Below are 20,158 nucleotides of genomic sequence, written 5' to 3' on the forward strand. Positions count from 1 at the left end.
GGGAGTTCCGCACAGTGTTGTTTTTTATTCTTAAAAAAGAAAATGTGTAGGGGTACTCTCATTTTCCTACTCATATTGAAATTCTGCCCCTCAATGAGGCCAAACTCAGATTCACAAAATGTTTAGGGGTATGCATACCCTTACGTCCCCCCAGGAAAAAAAGCACAGCATAGGTGTTGCCACACAAAGCAATGACTCCTTGTCAATTCAGAACAAACTTTGGTTGCAACGCTCATTAAAGTTCAAGTTGCCTAATCCACTTCAGGCAGGTACCTCCACCACCTCTGGAGTTGAAGCATGTAGAGAGAATTGTTTTCTGTTGTTGCATCCTGGCTCTTCATCATGCTCTCCTAGGATGCTTGCCTGGCCCTTGTTTGGGACACCAGGAAAAGGCCTTTCTCTTTCCCCAGAGCATTGCAGATCACTGATCAGCTATTTTAATCTCTGGTGCTGTTCTGTTAATGCTCTTTTCCTGCTAATTTATTCTTATTTATTGCTTTGCTGTTATTGCATGGCTTATTGGGTTATATTTGCTGCTGTTAAAAACCACTCCACAAGATCTTTTTAATAAAAAAGACTAGAAATAACTGTTTGGAGCTCCGCTCTGGGTGCCCCGATCTTAGGAACTCCCTCCCGAGATACATTAGCCTGCCACCAACGCTGCTGTCCTTTGGGTAACATGTTGAAAAAAACAGCCTTCTTCTGTCAAACTTCTCTGATGATCAAACACATCAACCAGCTTTTTATTTTTAATGGTTGCCTAGCTGAGCCGTTTTAGATGCTTATATGGTTTTAGGCTGTGTGGGTTTTTCCTGGCCTGTTTACTATGGGATTTTACACTGTTTGCAAATGGAGTCATCTACCTGCTCCAAAGGCCAGTGTGGTGGACAGATGTGGGGGAGAGTGGAACAAAAGGGGAGGGTATAAAACATTTGTTATATCCCCTATCACATGTCAGCACAATACTTCAGGGCTCTAAATTTGCTTGTGGTCAATCTATGTCTCCTTTTTATCCATAACCCTAAATTTTTGCACATCTGATACCTTAGCCATTGGGATGTGGCTCTTCAACCTCTTTTGGATGTGAGGCCTCAGGCTATTTGAAGCCATTTTAATGGCAACAGTGCCTTGGAGCACACACAGAGTGCCTCTCCTTCAACACTAGAGTAAACACAGCCCACATCTCATAACCTTGGGACAAAGAGATGGACATCCTGACTGGCTTCCAGGCAGATTTGACTCCTGGGCACCACCACCTAAGCTAGCCTAAGTTACTGGTTTACCTAAAGAGCATCTTGCATTGGGAATGGGGGAGTGAGCGAGATATGATCATGCTCCTTTGCATGGTTCTTTTTTTAAAGGGGAAAAAATATCCTCAACAGCTCTTCATCACCTTCTTGGAGGGGAAGTTCACTTCCCTGGCCACCCACCATTGCAACAGTCAAGAGTTCCCCATTCTCCATCCCCATTCATTGGCCTTGCTGCATTCCAAGAGGTTAAGCTGGACCCTTTGCTCATCTGGCTGTTTTGTTTGCTGGTTTCATTTATTTATGTATTTACAGGCTGCGACCTCAGTCTCTTGCACTCTTTCCCCTACACACACACACACACACACACACACACACACTTTCTGTCCGGCCTCCTTTGATAGGCTCTCTGCCTCCCAGCACCCAGCATCTAAGTGAGCACTGCTGATCTAGGATTCATCTGCTGCAGCTGCAATCCAATGGGTGTCAAGTACTATAGTATTCATGAGTGGAAAACAATGAGTATTATTTTGTGGCTCCCATTTCTGCTTGCAGCGGAAGGCAAAGGCCCAAGATGTTGGGCTCTTAAACAACCACTTTAAGAAGCCAAGGCTCCTACTGTTGAAAGGCTATGTTTGTGTGTGCACCTGCTATTTAAAGTTAATTTAAGTAGCAACATTTTCCTGCAGCGTTCCTATACAAAGACGCAAGTCTTCATCTGTTACCACCTAGCACCACTACTCCAACCATCTTTGGAGCGGCTGTGTATACACCCCTCAAAGGTTGTATTTTAAAAGTTATAAAATGGTTCCAAACATATAACATATGCCTCTGCTTTGAAGGCCTGCAGTGCAGAGTGTGTGCGTGTTTTAAAAAGCTACGGCTGCAATATTGAAGTAAAAATGTTATCCTTTGTGGGGCTTACTGCTGAGTAGACATGTGAGGTGTGTGTGTTGGGGTGTGTGTGTTTTAATCAACTTCAACTACGGATTTACTTGGATTCTATGTGAGCATATGTTTCCTGCATGCTGGAAATCAATTACTCCTTTAAATATGCGGACATAATTAAAAAGGCACCATATGATCTGTGAAATATTGTATATCAGACCTGCAGAAATCAGTATCCCTTCCTAACACTTTCTCTCTGTTCACTTTCACAAAATCTTATAGCAAGAAAAGAAACACAAGGATGATAGGTGCTTTGCAAAATACAGTTCACAACAAACAAACCTTTAAAATTGTGTGCTTCATCAAGGCTGCTTCATTTTTAAAAGACAGAGAGAATGGATGCCTGATTGTTTAGGATAATATCCTTGTCCAATTTTTATTTTTATTTTTAAAGAATGAATAGAAATATTCTCTCTCTCTCTCTCTCTCTCTCTCTCTCTCTCTCTCTCTCTCTCTCTTTTACACACACACACACACACACACACACACACACACACACACACATCATTAGCTGACTAAACAGCTTGGCTTCCTTAACTTTGGGCCCAGGCTTTGGGTTGCTGTGTCTTTAAGAGATGGCCGGCTCCAGGTTGCAGCTGCTGTTTCTGAGCTCTGAAGAGAGCGGGAGATTCATTACCCCCTAAAACACAATGGACATTTATCACCCTGTGGTGTTATTCAAATCCAGTACCAATTGCAGACCATCCCCATTCTTTGCTAGCCCTCCTCTGCAACACACTTATTGTTGCCGGGCTCCAGTAAAAACCCTGCTCCAGCCAGACCCAGCCTCCAGTTAGCTGCTTCCTGAGCGACTTCGTGCATCACAGCTCCGGAGGCCTTTTCTGGACCAAGCCAGAGGATGCTCTGCCTCGCCGGCGCGCGCTCGTCTCCTGCATCCCCGGCAGCGAATGGGAAGCCGGCAGTGGATGCTGCTCGCTCGGACGGATTTGCGGGAAGCATCAAAGGATACAAGGCAGAGAAGGAGGGAGGGAAACGATGGGGGGGGGGAAGCGAAGGGAGCAGAGGGGGGGGCGGGTAAAATAAATAAAATAGAAACCTATCCAGAGGCAAAACAACCCGCGCAGGAGATTTGGGAAGGGGGAAATTTGGAAGGAAAACACCCAGCGTCTTGATATTCCGGCTCGCTTCCCCCCTCGCGCCCCGCTCAAAAAAGAAAAAGTCACTTGGGGATGTCTGCGAGCTGCTGCAGAAAGGTCTTGGCCAAGATCCACGTGCACGCTGCCTGGCTCGGAAGGAAAGGGGTAACAGGTGTAAGGATGGAAGGAACTCGGCTGACAATTGCGGGTTCTCCACGTTGCATGGATTGGCAATGCGGGGGAGTGGAATCGTGCTTAGATATTGCTTCGACAGTAACTTTTGTAGACCAGTGTTAAGAAATACTGTATACTATTATTATTGTTGTTGTTGTTTTGTTGTTGTTGTTGTTACTATCTATTATGCTGCTCTCGTTTTTGTTTTAGTGTTTTGTTTCTTGATGCTTGTCCCCCACTTCCTTTCCTATCGGTAGGCGATTGATAGTCTCACCGGTATCTGGATGAAAAAATCTAAGGCATTCCAGGGGGTTAAGGGAGAGAGATAGATAGAGAGTAATTGAGTGCGCATACCAAACTAACGGATCAACAGCTGTGTCTGTTGGGATCCAGTCGCTCCGGCTTCAAACTGCCGCGCCTGTGTTTTGTTTTGCTTTCAAGTAATTATCATTATAATCGTCATCAGTGGTGTGTGGGGGTTTCAAAAATATTAAGGCTTCACCTCTCTTTCTTTTGTCATCTGGATTGACTCTTATATAATCTGACTAGTGAGATTTTAATTTTCACACGTGTGTGTGTATGTGTGCCTCCGCTAGCGACTCCACTTTAGGTTTACTAGACCAGTTCTGTTTGGCCCGTCTCCTTAGAATCAGCTGAGATGAAATTTCAATCTCCATTTGGACCCTTTCTGCAGTTTTCTAGAGGGCAAGCTGAGTCTCAGATGAGAGGTCTAACTATTTCAAGGGGAAAGAGAGGCAAATGAGCGCTTAACCACTTCTTTACAAAAGAAGTGAGGCTTTTCTAATTCGGATACCGGTAGATTCAAGTCCAGGGTGTTTATTACAGCAATAAAAAATAAAACACCGGACCACTGCAAAGATAAACCTTTAGGTTTGGTACCAGGAGGGAGAAAGAGACAGGCGACGTGGTGGACCATTTGCTGCTCATCTTTTGAATCCCATTTTTGATCATGCAGTTGAAACAGAGAAATGAAATAATGTGGTCAGGATTCGATAGTGCAAGAGAGCCTGCACGATGATATTATGAAGGGAGGGGGATTTCATCCTGAAAATTGGATGCCTGGCCTTTGCTGCTGGAAGCAGGAAAACTGCATCTATTTTTTACGGAGGAAAAACTGGATTTGGAAAAAGAGTGAGGATTCTGGAAGAGAATCCTAATTGCATTTCCTTCTTTCTGGTCCTGTTAGACCAAGCTGGGAATGAAATGGTCCAAAATGCAGAACCACTATATTTATTTCACACACACGAATTTTCTTTTTTTAAAACAATCATTTTGAATTTTTGTGACAAGGTGGTGGTGGTTGGAGATGGAAAATGTGTTCTCCGGAGGATGTTGGGCATCTCGGAGCCTGGCAACCTGTTCCGAGATCCCATTAAAAAAAGAAAAGACAGAAGGGAAAGCGGAGTTTTATCCCGAAGGTGATATCTTTCACTGCACCCACGAGGAAGGGTGTCCACAGTGATCTCTTCAAATCTTCTGTGGGGTTTATGTGTGGAAGGGAGTGCGAGACCCACTCGCCAACTCACACGCAATCCCTTTTATTTTATCACTTAAGCACACAACTTGGGCGTTCTTATTTTAAAAGCCTAGTCAGTTTTACTGCTAAACAGCAGAACAGCAGAAGCTTAGAAGGGGTGGATCCCCTAAAATGCGTTTTCATCCCTCCCCCCCCCCCCCCGCAAAACGATCTGGCGAATTAGATGAAAAGTGAGAAAGGAGGAAACGACGCGAGAGGCAGAAAGTAGGAGGAGAGAAGTGGGAGAGGGAGGGAGGGAGAGAAAGAGATAAAGAGAGAGGACCGAGGAGGAGGGCAGCTGTGGCCGAGAGGGCAGTTTGGCCACACTGCATTTTTCCCTAGGAAAAGAACTATTTTGGTTTGCTTGTTGCTGCTGCTGCTTTGGCTCGTAAGATTTCTCCCCTCGTAAGAGAGATGTCAACACAAAACACGGAGAGATCCTGGAACCTTTGCTTCTGATTGTCCAAACGCAATTCTTGTTCGGGAATACTAACCAAGAATTGTGTCTGGACATCTGTAGCCGAGTCTTCAACTTCATCGTCAACTCGCTCGCGTCGGCCTTCCGAGAGGCAGAACGGCGTCCGAATGAGCTCCTTCGGGTCTACGGCAAGCAAGGTAATATTTGCCTCTTAAACTGCTCTCTTCTGTGGAACTGGAATGTCTCAAAAGTTGGGACCTGCGATTTCGCAATGAAATAGGTGTGGAGTTATTTTATGATCGCTTGTTCTTCAGCTGACTACAGGATGCCCCCGAAAAGCCCGACAGTTGGAGCGGTTAAAATATCTGCTTTATAGCAAGAGATTTTCCCTTGTTGGAAAAAAAAAGACATTGAAGCAGAATTTAGATATCGTTTCCGTGTGTGTGTATTCGTATGTTTTCCTTCTTTGCTTAATTTTCATTTAATTGTTCTGAACCTGAATAAAGAATTTAGACTAATTTCCCATTGATTTTTTTTTATTCCTTTCTCTGTTAAAACAAATAAGGTACCGGATTTTTTGAAAGTCGATTAAAAAAAAATGAAGCCATTGGTTTGAAATTCAATGGGATTTTAAAATTATTATTATTTTAAGAAGGGAAGGAAGGAAAGAAAGAAAGAGATGGGCAGAATGAACTGGGCGCAACGTTCAGATAGAAGAAACGGCAGCCAGGCAGAGTACGGTGCATCTTGAAATTTCCCTCCGTGGATGAATTTGAGTAACTCCCGGATTAAGCGCGTGTGTGAAGTCATGCAAATTGGAGCAGAGAGCAGCACCCGGATTGTTTCGATTTTATTTTATCTCTTTTTGGAAGATGAGTTTGAGGTGCTTAAAAATGTAATATAAACATCAACGTGGTTGGCGCCCCACGTAGATTAGAAGGAACAAAACATCGCTCCATACCCCCAAATTCTCCCATCTTTGATTCTTCCTTCCTATGTAGAGGTGGAGAGAGAGAGAGATAATATTCTGACAGCAATCGAAATGAGGTCTCCTTCCGTCATTGCCAGGGACGAACGCCTTTTGGAAATTGTTTTGTTCTGGAGCGCCTATTTAGGTGTTCTGTTGCAGTTTTATCTGGTGCAGGCCACCAAGGTGGTAGGGGCCAGCCAGGACCCGCGGATCCTCTCCCTTTAGTGATGTAATGTTGATGTGATGACTGAGGGGGAAAACCGAGACAGTTGCTGGCTGGCAGTACCTGGAAGGGATGAGGAAGGAGGTGTCGCCACGTGGTTTCAAAAGGTCCACACTCTGGGAACTAGAAAGAGTCGCACATACAAGGGAGGGGGAGGCTTTGCAACGTCCCTGGCCCTTCCAAAAGCAACGCATCTGGATCTCCCCACCATATAACCTCCTCCTTGTCTCCATTTTCTAGAGCGCCCAGCTTCTAGAAATGCTCCTCTCTCCCCGAGGCTATGAACTGCCTATATTTTAACTGTGCAGGTTTTGTAGAAGTCAGACTTCACCTCACAGTGAATAAATAGGGCTGGTGATCCTGAGAAGGGTTGGGGAGTCATTCTGTGATGAAAACCAGGTTGGAGGTGGACGGTGGTGTTGGCGTGGGAACCTAAGACACACATTTTGTGTCGTGCATTTGTGCAAGGAGGTGGTGGTGAGTTAGAAAAAGTCCAAGAATGTGTCTGCTTTTAAGATAATAGTCTTTTACTGAAGACTGCCTCTAAGTTTGATGCAGCCATTTCACAGGTGAGACACATCAGTCTTCCAGCTGCTAAACCCACGAAACAGACAAGGCTTCGGTGCAAGAAGAAGTAAAACATCTACCAATACAGCCTCTAAGAAGGAAATCCTGTCCATGTGTATATCAATGGGATTTACTTCCAGGTGAGTGGGCAGAGGACTGAAGCCTAAGGGTGTTTTGTGGGGTGACTTAATTTATAGGACAGTCTCCATTCTCTCCTGGAACCCCATAAGAGAGGCTTAGCCTCCTTATAAACCCATGCCATCCTAGCCTCATAACATCCCTTTAGCCCTCAGATTTTAGGGCCCTCTGTTTAGCATCCTGTTGCTTTAAGTTATTTGGAGTTTTTATCGGTCCTTTCCCACCATGCCAAAGTCTCAGAGCAGGAATAAAGGGAGAAACAAAAAACCATGCACCTCCATCACCTGAAATCCTGCTATCAAAATCAGGCCCTGAGCAGAACAGGACAAATATATTATAGAATTTCTGTTATAGCCTCTGCCTCCAAACCCTCCCCATTCAACACTTATCTCCCCCAAACCCAAGAGCCCATAGGTCACCCAGTATAACCATTAGTCCTGTACCTGTGTCGTGTGTCACTTCTTATGAAAAGTCAGGTTGCCTCACAGTCCCATATAACCCCACAGGAGAATGGGGAGCAGTCCTAGGCCACAGAACAGATGCTGTGTGTGTGTGTGTGTGTGTGTCCATGTCCATGTGTCCGTCTGTGTCCCCTCTCCCATCAAATCCCTTTGTTGCACATGCCTTTGTTTTTTTTTAACATTGCAATCTAGCCATCTTTTGCAACCAGTGAAAACCGGGGTAGGATGCAGAAGGGAGAAGGGAGACGTTAATAAAATTAGGGTGATCAGATTGTGTTGCAATGTTGGGAGGGGACACACACACACTCTCACACTCTTCTGGTCCCTTTGATGTAGTTCAGAAGTGGGAATTTCCAACCAATGTAGCTTCCCCTGTGCTCTATCAGGACAAAAAAAAAGCCTCATAAACCCTAGAATTCTCTTTTCTCTGTGACACATGGACACACATACCTTGATTTAAATCACCCTAGAGGAACATGGTGTGTGTGTGTGTGTGTGTGTGTGTCAGAATCAGTACCTGAAACTTACAAAGATATATTCTTGCTCAGGGCTGACTGAGGCCTCACAGTGCAGGGCAAAGCTTGATCCTGGGGTCTGTATGCACGTGTGTGTGTGTGTGTGTGTGTGTGTGTGTGTGTGTGTTAATTATCTGAGTTAGAGCTGCCAACACACATCCACAACTGTGGCTCATGTATTTCCAACCATGTACATAAAGGCACATTATAAATGCTCTCTCCCCCCCCCCCCGCCCCTGGGGTTATGGGCTGCACAGCACATGAACAGTTCTATGCCAATAAGTAGTTGTAGATATCCCCATTGTACCCACAACAGTTTTATGGCTCTTAAGAATCCAGTTCATGGGGGGGTATTATAGGGAAACTGCACCCATTAAAAAAAGCGCAGTAACACAATTCACTATCATCAGGATCTCTTCTTGTGTGTCTATGTTGTTTGTACTTCACCTTTTAAATAAAGTGAAGTGCAAGTCCTCTCTTAGTCACTCTGTGTCCAAACCCAGCAATAATTTAATTACTTCTTAATCTTATTTGCATCCTCACCCTTCATAGCATTCATAATGCACCTATTAATTTATGGAACTCCCTGCCACAATATATGGTTTAGACAGCTTTGAGGTCCATCCAGCTCCTGGAAATGCTAGTCTACTTGCAGTAAGAGGTGAGTGGGATTTTTTTACATGTTTAAATAGGGAACCTGCCCACCTGCTGTGGTACAGTTCACACTCAGAAATCCACAGCCTCATTCTGCAATACATGCGGACTAAGGCTCATATGGAATAGAGATCTTGGTGGCTGCATTATAACCCCATGGGAAATTGGTTTTATATGCTAAACTTATCTCTTCCCCCAGATAACTCCAGAGTGTTTTGTTGCAAGCTAAATTACTCTTCAGATGGTAGGTACGCCCTGAAGAGCAAAAACTATGCAAAAGTTGAAATAATCTATTTCACTCTGCTTGAAAAGTGCTAGACAGCTTGTGTAATTGAGAGGAACGTCCAGGGATCTGTGTACAATATATTGTTGGAGATGAAGCATCATAGGGGCTGGGTGTACAGAGGACTAGCCACACAATTCTGGGTTACTGCCGGATATAGCATGTGAGACACAGAAGCATCCAGTGAATACAAACTGAAGAGGCATAGCAAAATTGACTACCAACAATTCTTGGAAATTTGGATAAGAAGGTTCCAGTTGAAAAATGGTTCCAATAATGTTTGGGCAGATTCTAATATAAACAAATTAAATTATGTTTGGGGGATTCTAACACCAGTATATAACAGGATGCAAGGTGGGTGAAATCAGTTCCTCTGAATGCACTTGGATGAGACGGTTAAATCAGCTATGATTAAATGGGCACAAGACATTGGTCATGACATCATGTTTGCTGACTGGGAACAGTTATGGACCACCGGTATAAAGTTTACGGCATGTAATGCCTTAAGAGAGAATATTATGAAAATGATTTATAGGTAGTACATGACCCCAGTCAAGCTTGCAAAAATCTATCATTTGCCCAATAATAAATGCTGGAAATGTAATGAAACTGAAGGTACTTTCTACCACCTTTGGTGGACGTTCCCAAGGATTAAGGTCTTCTGGGAAATGATCTATAATGAAATTAAGAAGGTCCTTAAGTGTACCTTTCATAAGAAACCAGAGGCCTTTCTCCTGGGCATGGTAGGCCAATTGGTGTCAAGGAAAGATAGGATGTTTTTTATGTATGCTACAACAGCAGCAAGAGTTCTTTTAGCAAAGTATTGGAAGACACAAGAACTACCCACGCTGGAAGAGTGGCAGACGAAGGTGATAGACTATATGGGACTGGCTGAGATGACTGGCAGAATCCGCGACCAAGGAAAAGAGACGGTGGAAGAAGACTGGAAGAAATTTAAAGTTTATCTTAAGAACTGTTGTAAAATCAATGAGTGCTAAAATGTCATGGGTAACGTAAAACAGAATTGCAGCGATAAATGATTGGGTAAGAGAAAAAGGATTAAAGAAAGTGAATCATAAGTAATTGAAATTAGGGGTTGCTGAAAAAGTTTAAAACAGGGATGCAGAAAAGGGAGGTATGGGGAAGTCGTTGAAATAAGGCTTAAGAAAAAGAGGTTATGAAATTATACATGTTTATATGTTTGTTTGTCTATGTATTGTTAGTTGTAATGTGTTTTAATTCATGTTGGAAAATCAATAAAAATTTATAAAAAAAAATGAATGCACTTGGAAGATCATCAAATGCTTTTGGAATAACAGGTGTAATACAAAGTAGTAAGTGAACTTGTTGCCTTTTATTTTAAACAGTGCTTGATATTTTATTAGGCAGCAACAGTTCAAGGACTGTCTTGTTATTTGATCATGTATCATTTTGTAATAGTGTCAAATAACATCAAGTCCTATCAGTATTGTGGCAGCAGTAAGTGCCATGTTTCAGTTCCTCTTTGGTTCTTAAGAGGAAAGTCAGAACATATATTTTAGCTTGATATTCAGTAACTTAGGATACCAATTTGGAACAGAAAGAACCCACTGTTTCTGAGAGGGGAGAGAACCAAGGTATCTGTGGGTCTTGATATACACTGCAGTTCCTGTCCCCAGGGCTGCAAATTCTGAAGAACTTACTTGTAATCAGTCTCACTGATGAGTTAGCAGCGCAGTCGTAACCATGTCTACTTAGAAGTAAGTCCTATTGAATTCAATGGAACTCTGCCCCAGGTAACTTGGGTTAGGACTGGACACTAAATGAATGGTTTTATTGCGTAAAACAACAACCTATTAAAATAAGTAGTGTGTGGTGTACATATAAATAAACAAAAAGTTGAAAGGTTATACCCACATTCAAATTTCTGTGGGGCCATAAAGCTAAAGACATAGGTTTGAGCAAAGCACATTCTCTAAATTGAACTTGTCATATATATATATATATCTGTATACATGCACATGAAGTTTGTGATAGGGTTACTTCAGCTGAATTACAAATAGTAACAAGTACTGTCACTTTGAATGAGACATTCATTTGTAATAGTTGTTAAAGAGCTCAGTGTACTCCCCCCAACCCATATATATATGTGTGTGTGTGTGAGGGGGGGGGGAATAAATAGATTTTAAGATTTTTATCCTGGTTTTGGGGGAGAGAGCAGCAAACATAGCAGATGGAAATTCAAAACACAGTTTAATTCTTTTTTAAAACAAATTTAAAATTCCTTAAAACTCACCAGTATATAAAAACAGCTTAAAAATTGTTTCCTAAAAGATGTGGAGAACAGATGGATTTTCAGAACCTGCTTGAAAATGTGTAGGGCTGGGGCTTGCCTGATGTCACTTGGAAACAAATCCCAGAGATATAGGGCTACCATATGGGTTCAACTGAATGCACCTACACACACTTTCACCAGATTTACACCTCACTGTCTGGAACCAACAGCTATGGACTGTTTGCCTCACACAGTGTGGGGGTGATAAAGTCATCCACTTCCTGTTGTTCACCTCCAACTTCCTTCAGCGTTGGATATGGAGACATCAGGACTTGTTCTGTTATCTTTGGCCTTGGTTCCTCTGTCGGTTATTTTGAAGATCTGCATATACACGTGCATATGCCATAAAGCACAAGGGATGTTTGGCTGGAGTGCTTTTGATCACTGGAAAATTTCCCCAAACCAGTAAGTTCAGGACAATCTGATCATCTAAGTCCTTTCTCCTGAAATGTAAAAACATCCTTTCCATATCCTCTCTCCTCCTTGCATATCTTGGTATCACCTTCCAACTTACCTCACTGAACCAACCCAACCAAACTGCATTTTCTGTACCTCTGCAGTTGCCAAACACTGTGGCAACAGACACCTAATTATCTAATCCAACCCTCTGGAATGCAGGAATAGGCAGTTGTCCCATATGGGAATTGAACCTGCAACCTTGGTATTATCAGCACCATGCTCTAACCAACTGAGCTATCTAGGCAGTCCCACCCCTCCCCCAAGCAAGCTCTTTGACAGTTGCTTTACAGCAGGGATGGTGGCATCTGTGCCCCCCCATAAGTTATTGCACTCCAACTCCTATCAGTCCTAGCCATCATGACAAATGGTCAGGGATGGTGGAGTCAAACGAGCTGGAGGGCCACAGGCTTCCTAACCATTCCTTTAAAAAAGGTAAAGGGACCCCTGATCATTAGGTCCAGTCGTGGCTGACTCTGGGGTTGCGGTGCTCATCTCGCTTTATTGGCCGAGGGAGCTGGCGTACAGCTTCCGGGTCATGTGGCCAGCAGGACTAAGCTGCTTCTGGCGAACCAGAGCAGCGCACGGAAACGCCGTTTACCTTCCCGCCGGAGCGGGACCTATTTATCTACTTGCACTATGAGGTGCTTTCGAACTGCTAGGTTGGCAGGAGCAGGGACCGAGCAACGGGAGCTCACCCCGTCGCAGGGATTCGAACCGCCAACCTTCTGATTGGCAAGTCCTAGGCTCTGTGGTTTAACCCACAATGCCACCCTCAACGCTTAACCATTCCTTAAATGGACTTAAAATTATTCCCTGGAAAGATTCAAATTCTGGAAGTGGAAAAATATTATAGCACTGGTACAAGTTTCCTGGGGACGCGGGTGGCGCTGTGGGTAAAACCTCAGTGCCTAGGACTTGCTGATCGTAAGGTCGGCGGTTCGAATCCCCGCGACGGGGTCAGCTCCCGTCATTCGGTCCCAGCTCCTGCCCACCTAGCAGTTTGAAAGCACTCCTAAGTGCAAGTAGATAAATAGGTACCGCTTTATAGCGGGAAAGTAAACGGCGTTTCCGTGTGCGGCGCTGGTGCTGGCTCGCCAGCTGCAGCTTCGTCACGCTGGCCACGTGACCTGGAAGTGTCTTTGGACGGCCTCTTGAGCGAGATGAGCGCGCAACCTTAGAGTCGGACACGACTGGCCCGTACGGGCAGGGGTACCTTTACCTTTACAAGTTTCCTAGAGACCCACAAAATTAATTTGGTTTTGTCTTGTTCTGCACCAGTGTATTCATGTTCCCCCACCCCATTTTCCATGGCGCTCTAGGTGAAGGATGTGCTCTTCTGTGTCTTCACAATAACCTTGTGTGGTAGGCTTGGCTCAAAGATGCAGTGACTAGTTGAAAGTTACCCAGAAAGCTTCAAGGGCAAGTAGGCAGTTGCTTTTTAATTTAAAATATTTTTATCCCACTGTCCCACATTTATTATCAAAACAGCTCATCTTTTTTAAAAAAAACACACACAACAGCAGCAGCTCACTTCAATAATAAATAATACACAATTTGAAGCCAGGTATCAGCATTCCTAGGCTGAGATGCTTAAACATTAAACCGTTTTCCATTCAGAATTTTGCTGTTCTTGTTCTTGTTCTTGTACTTGTTCTTGTACTTGTTCTTGTACTTGTTCTTCTTCTTCTTCTTCTTCTGCAGCAGCGACCCATCACAAGCTTGTAGAGAATGTAACATTTAAAGGAGACCCAAGCTCAACTGTTGAACCCTAGTCAAGGCTGAACCAAGGTGGGACTACACCCCCCAGCAAGAGCCAGGGATGATGCAGCTTATAGTTCAGCATCATTTGGAAAGCCACAGGTTCCTCATCCTTCGGTCAGAGGGCTACAGATGACAGCAGCTGCATATTCCAGACACTTTAAGCCCCTTACCTCTTTTTCGGCAAAACACAAGAGTCTGAGGTTAGCTGTTGCATGGGCTACTCCAGCCCCTTTAAACACTACTGTCCTCCTTTCCAGTGACCATAATAAGCTGCCATCAGACCACTGGCTCATCCAGCTCATTATTGTCTACACTGGCTGGCAGCAGCTCTCCAGGCTATCAGAAATGGGGAAGTCCTAGTACTACCTGGAACAGCCTTTCTCAGCCTTGGGTCCCCAGATGTTGCTGGACTACAACTCCCATAACCCCTGACCACTGGTCCTGCTAGTGGGGTTAGAATTTACATCTATACTACCACTGTCCGTTACCCAGGTGAGTGACCACCTTTTAAATAAACGACAGAACCAAGGAAACTATTTCAAGTCCAGCATCCAGATTTAGGGACCTGGCACTTTTATTTATTTTATTTAGCTATTCTATTTCAATAGGACAGAGCTCAACTCAATGTGCCAGTTGAGAAGTTCTGCCCCGAGGCACTTCCGGACAAAAGCTTGTTTAGTAGTTCAAACACAGCTAACAAAGAGTCACAAGACATATTATTCACATACATCAGGAAAGATTACAGGTAATGGGATAGAAAACACACATCCTGCTCTCTACTTCCCCTGCTATCCCTTTGGCGTTGACCAGAAGCGCCTAGGCCTTTTGCCCATTTTAGGTATTGATGTCCCACGTTGCCCTGGCAATCTAGTCTATGACCAGTCTTTATTGACATTTCTCCATCTATCTTTCAGGAAACTTCCACCGATTTCTGCTTAGCACCCTGGTACTAACTCATTCTGCCATTTGTGCCACTTTCAAGGTCAGATAAGGAGATGGAGTGCGGCATCGGAAGGAGAGGCTCACAAACGCATATCTCACAAAAATCAAGCCTAATACATTCGAAAAGGTTAAATGCAATTGAAGTGAAACACTGAAACATTATAAATAAATAAAATACACCTGGGGTCTCTTAATTCTTATATCACTAGCTACAGATGATGGGAGTTGTAGTCCAGCATCTGGGGACCCAAGGCTGAGGAAGGCTGACCTGGAGGATTGAGCCTGGGACCTTCTGCATGCATAGCAGGTGCTCTTCCACAAAGCTGCACGTCTCCCTTTTGTACCCAGTGGTTTGCAAAAACTGAACTGCTTTCTGTGCAAAAATTACAACTCGAGGGGAAAATTCCCACAATCCAAAAATACAAAGCCATTTCCTTTACTTTAAAATTTTCTATGCACAACGGCTTGACAACAGAGATCCTTAGTTTTATTTATTTCGCTCATAGAAAACAAATATCCAGGCTGCAAATCCTGTGCCATTAATTCGCCCTCTTGCTCTTGGGCAAATACAATGCTTGTTTTTTTTCCTGTACTGGAGGTATATAATGCTTTATAAAAACTACAATAAAGTGAGAATTAATAACTGTAACCACTCTAACGCCTGTCATTTCTGAATTTGTTCCATTGTTACGAGCATGTGTAACTCAAGGCTGATGTCTTTGCTAGTTGTTTACTTGGGGTGAGGTGCCGGAGGTCAACTGGAACTATTTATTTACCATGTGTGTGGAACTTTATGACATAATGAGAGTCTTTTGCTCGCAAGCAGCTTACAATGGGAAGCAAATCACACACAGGAGAGGGAGGTGGAGGCAGGATTTGCATTCAGTTTCGTATACCATGGGGTTACCTCCAGCAGGAGTTGTGGACCAAGGGGGTTGTGTCAATGGCACCGTGGGAAAAGGTATGTTTTGAAGAGGGATTTGAAGCTGCATCATGAGGCTATGCACGGAAGCTGTTCTTGGCGCGAGGGAGAAGAGAGGGCAGCTGAGTGGTCTGCAAGCTCATACCTCAAATTTCAAATACAAAACTGATTAAGATTACATAGTAGCAAGAGAGGCACCCTGCGCATGGCCCGGGGCTAAGACCAGGCATTAAGAACAGGTTCCAAGATTGAATCCTAGCTGTAGTTTTCTTTGCAGGATAATCCCTATCTGTTAGTCAAAGTAGGAGGTGCTGAGAGCCTTTCGCCTCCAGGGATGCCAGCAGTGGAAGTGGCCACCCCACACTCTCACAAACCCACATGCCACCACTTCTGCTCTATAGCACATGCTCTCCCACAGGTGCACTCAGCTGACATGCACAGAACAGCTCCCTCCCTGCTCATCAAACAAGGATTTGATGACTGGGGAAAGGGCAGTGTGTATGCCCATCAGAGTGCTGGAAAGGAAAATTGCCCAGTTTGTACCTTACAGAAATACGGGACATGGCAAAATGGTTTGCTCAGCTTCCCCTCCCTCCCGAGCATGTGGGGGCACAAGGTAAAATCATTGGCTTAGTGTAACACCTGAACAGGGAATTTTGGTTTTTTACACCAAACCAAACCACAATTTGTAGCCGAGGTTTGTTTTAGTGAAACTAACCACAATCTCCAGTTCACATGTAACATTAAGCCATGCATCATGATTTCTTTCATTCATATGCCACCGTGGAGGGGCAAAGTGGGTGGAAAGGGGGTGTAAGCGGTAAACCATTACCTATGGTTTACTTTGACACATGAACCAGGTTGTTTCATTTAGTACTAGCATCCCAGGGAATGATTGGACTATAGAAGTGCCCAGACCGCTCAATCTATCTTTCTGCAACACAGTGCCCTCCAGGTGTTTTGGACGACAACTCACATCATCCCTGACCACTGGCCATGGCTGATGGGAGCAATAGTCTTAACATCTGGAGGGTGCCATACTTGGGGGGTCCCTGTAGCATGGACAAGACAAGGGTAATAAGACAACAATTTCCCAAGTGAAGCATCCACACAAGTCATCCCAACTGTTACGCTGAAACCTAAGCCAACTGTTGTCATGTTGTTTTACTAGAGATGAAGAGTCTTGGTTTCCTAGTACTTCAGAGGCTATATTTCCCCAGATCATAGCCAACTGGAGCAAGCAACAACGTGGGTCTTCCTGCAAGTCCTTTTGATGTTGCTTGAATTGTGGACGAAGCAAGCAGCGTTTTTATTTAAGACTCTAAAAGCAGAAAAGTGGCATGCTTCTTCTGCAGTGAGAGAGAGCTCAAAAGAAACTCAGGTGTTTTCCTGTTTCCAACAGAATCTCAAGGCCCACCTCAAAGCACATTGCAGATCAGAGGAGATCCTTGGACCAGAATTAAAACAGAGACAACACCAACCAACACAATGCAAACTGTGAATCATCACAGGAACTGTAGCATTGGTACCATTTACTCCTATACTCAGAATCGTTTCACAACTTTTATTGTTTATTGTCACAACCATCCTGCAGAGTAGATCATTTCAAATCTCACTTTACACATGTGGAACTAAAGTTAACATAGAGAGCAACTTGCTCAAGGCCACCCAGTGAAGTTAAGTACATGGCTGAGGCAGAACCTGAGTCCAGAACACCCAGCTTCAAATGAAGCACTCAGGTCTCTGAAACACATTGCAAAACACTTTGCAACAGAACAGTGCAGAGCAGACAATTTGAAAAGGGAAATCAATCGCATGCATACGCAGCTGCTGCAGCAGAACAGGATCAAAACAACAACAAACAAACCTTTGGTCACATCCTCAATAAACACATGAGATGTAACCGGCTGTGTTCTTAGATAAATAAGGTATACTATTCATTGTATCAGTTTGTAAATTTCAACAGACGTAACTCATAAAGTTCAACAAATGAACAAAGCAGAAGACCCAGTGGATCAGATCATTCTCTAGTCAGTTCATGCATAAGGTCCATCTGTGTAATGGTGTCTATTTCACCTGTCTGTTCATAAAGTCCAAACAATCCACATGAAAGGTTGTTACAGTTCCACAAAATCCTTTCACAGGGTCTAGACAAGGATTTCTGGAATATTAGCCTTGTTTTGCTGTCCTGGGCTTCATCAGTAGTTAAAGCACTAAGTTATGCAAATAAATACAATATCATGATCTCACACATTTTACAGCAAAAATAATATCAAACAATAAACAACTGTACATCAAAGGGACCTTATGCATGAACTGACTAGAGAATGATCTGATCCACTGGATCTTCTGCTTTGTTCGTTTGTTGAACTTTATGAGTTACTTCTGTTGAAATTTACAAATTGATACAATGAATAGTATACCTTATTTATCTAAGAACACAGCCGGTTACGTCTTGTGTGTTTATTGTTAATGCAGAACAGGTATCAGGCAGTGCCCCCAGAAGATTAAAAAAAAGCAGAGCATCATAGAATTGTAGAGTTGGAAGGGACTCTGGGGGTCATCTAGTTTCTTTTTCTTTAAAAAAAGGCAGGCAAAAGTGCAGTTCATAGGCATCAAAATTCAAAGTAACCATTTGTGAGCTGGCTCTAGATTTTTAAAACCGAACTGAAATCCATGCATGGTAAATCAAGAGCAGATAGGCTGCGGGTGTCTTGCATCTGCCTTCTTCCTTGAATGCCCCCCATATCCCTTTGGTTGCAACCTGATCCAAGGCTTGGATTGGAAGGAAAGAGAGATCCCCTCTTTGATCACAGACCTTCCCCTGCTGCTGCCAAGGAGAAGCCAGCAAACAAGTGTGACAGCCACAGTGAGCTCAGCCGTTCCACGTGCAAAGCGGCTCATTTTCAGCCATTTGTTCCATGGTGTGCGCCTCCTGGAGCAGGGAAGAGGGTGACCAAGTGCAGAAATTATTTCGATCTTCTTGGACAAAAGAGGCGAGAGCTGAACCACTGGGTGGGAGGAGCCAAGTGTCAAAAGGGCAGACTTCATTAAAGAAAAGGAGCTAATGAGAAACCAACTCTGATCTGGGGTGACAGCCAAGAGAGCAAGGAATGTTTATGCCTGGGCCAGGAATCCCTTCTGCACACCAGCACAAATATTCTTTTTCATACTCCCAGCAGTCTAACCACCATGCAAGGTGGAGATGAAAACAACGTTATCTTGGTCTTGGAGCAGATAGTCCAGCTCCCCCTGAATGAAGAAAAAGAAAGCAAAATGAGAATGATTTCTGTATCATTTACTTTATATGAGAAATGGGAAGTGTTCAGCTTTCCAGATGTTGTTGGACCTTAACCTCTATTAGCCTGTCTGGCTAACAGTCAGTGATGATGAGAGCTGGAGTCTAGCAAGATCTGGAGAGCCACGTATGTTCCCCATCCTTGCTCTATACGTTGACATCTTAATGCTTTAGCTTCTGTTGCTTTTATAGTAAGAGCAGCCAAAACTAGACCAGAAACCTCTTTTGCACTGCGGCCAGTCAGATGTCAGTTCATTTTCAGGCCAAATTCAAGGTGTCCTAATAATTTTAAATGTTAATAATAGTAATAATCCAAGATGCACTAATAAATTATTATTACTACTACTACTAGTAGTAGTAGTAGTAGTAGGAATGCCTCTAGGAATCCCACAAGATATTTTATTTAGTTCTGGTGTCTATGCACCACATTTCTTGGCATGAAGCAGCTCATACACAAAATTTAAAAAACATAAAAACACTACTAAAAACCATCTCATTACAATTACAAAACTGAGGTAGTCGTACACAAAAGATCAGAAATCCAGGCACCATTTCCTCCCTCCCTGAAGTTGAGGAGGAGCCAGTCACTCTAACAATGCAAGAGAATTTGCAACACAGTTCCAAATAAACAAGATCCCCAAATGGCAGAATCCATACAAACCATCAACTCCCAATCTGCATCATTGATCAGCACCAAGATTCCAGGCCGCCTGCAACAAAACAGAGAAGCTGTTGACAGAACAGGGAATAAGTCTCTGGAGGAGGAGGGGAAGGGCTGTCGCTCAGCGGGACACGCTTTGCATGCAGAAGGCTCCAAGTTCGATCCCTGACACCTTCCTACCTGAAACCCTGGCAAGTCAGTTATGTAGACTACACTGAGCTAGGTGGGCCAATTAGGAAAGGTACTAATCATAGATCTAGAGCAGTGGTGTCAAAACTTTTTTCAAAGAGGGCCAGATTTGATGAAGTGAAGGGCTGTGAGGGCCGACCAAAAGGCGAACCAAAGTTGTTAACCTTTTTTTAGGATTGAAGTTGTTGAGCAGTTTTTTATGATTTCACCCCAAAGTTGTTGAGCTTTTCTTAGGATTTTACCCCAGCTGTTGAGCAGCTTTTTAAAGGATTTTACTCCAGTAAATAAATTGCCACAGGGGCAGGATTAAACCGACTGGTGGGCTGGATTAGGCCCCCTAAATGGACTTTGGACACTACTGATCTAGAGGGTGTCTTGTA

General features: G+C 43.7%; 1 protein-coding gene and 1 long non-coding RNA gene across 2 annotated transcripts in view; one reads left to right on the top strand and one right to left on the bottom strand.

The window, feature by feature from the left end:
- Positions 1-13,671: 13,671 nt before the first annotated feature.
- LOC310754966 lies at positions 13,672-18,468 on the top strand. The gene is made up of 2 exons (XR_014544116.1): positions 13,672-14,258; positions 14,681-18,468. It is a non-coding gene; the product is annotated as an uncharacterized lncRNA (long non-coding RNA).
- The window catches only part of URM1 (ubiquitin related modifier 1), a 37,499-nt gene continuing 34,521 nt past the window's right edge, over positions 17,181-20,158 (bottom strand). Inside the window, exons 4-5 of the mRNA XM_083597471.1 lie at positions 19,590-19,638; positions 17,181-18,882 (exon numbers count right to left, since the gene is read on the bottom strand). Of these exons, the coding sequence (XP_083453597.1) occupies positions 18,814-18,882; positions 19,590-19,638 (118 nt within the window). The 3' untranslated portion in view covers positions 17,181-18,813. The remainder of the gene's footprint in view (positions 18,883-19,589; positions 19,639-20,158) is intronic.

The sequence above is a fragment of the Podarcis filfolensis genome (genome assembly GCF_964270895.1).
Source record: "Podarcis filfolensis genome assembly, chromosome: Z".
Classification (NCBI taxonomy): Eukaryota; Metazoa; Chordata; class Lepidosauria; order Squamata; family Lacertidae; genus Podarcis; species Podarcis filfolensis.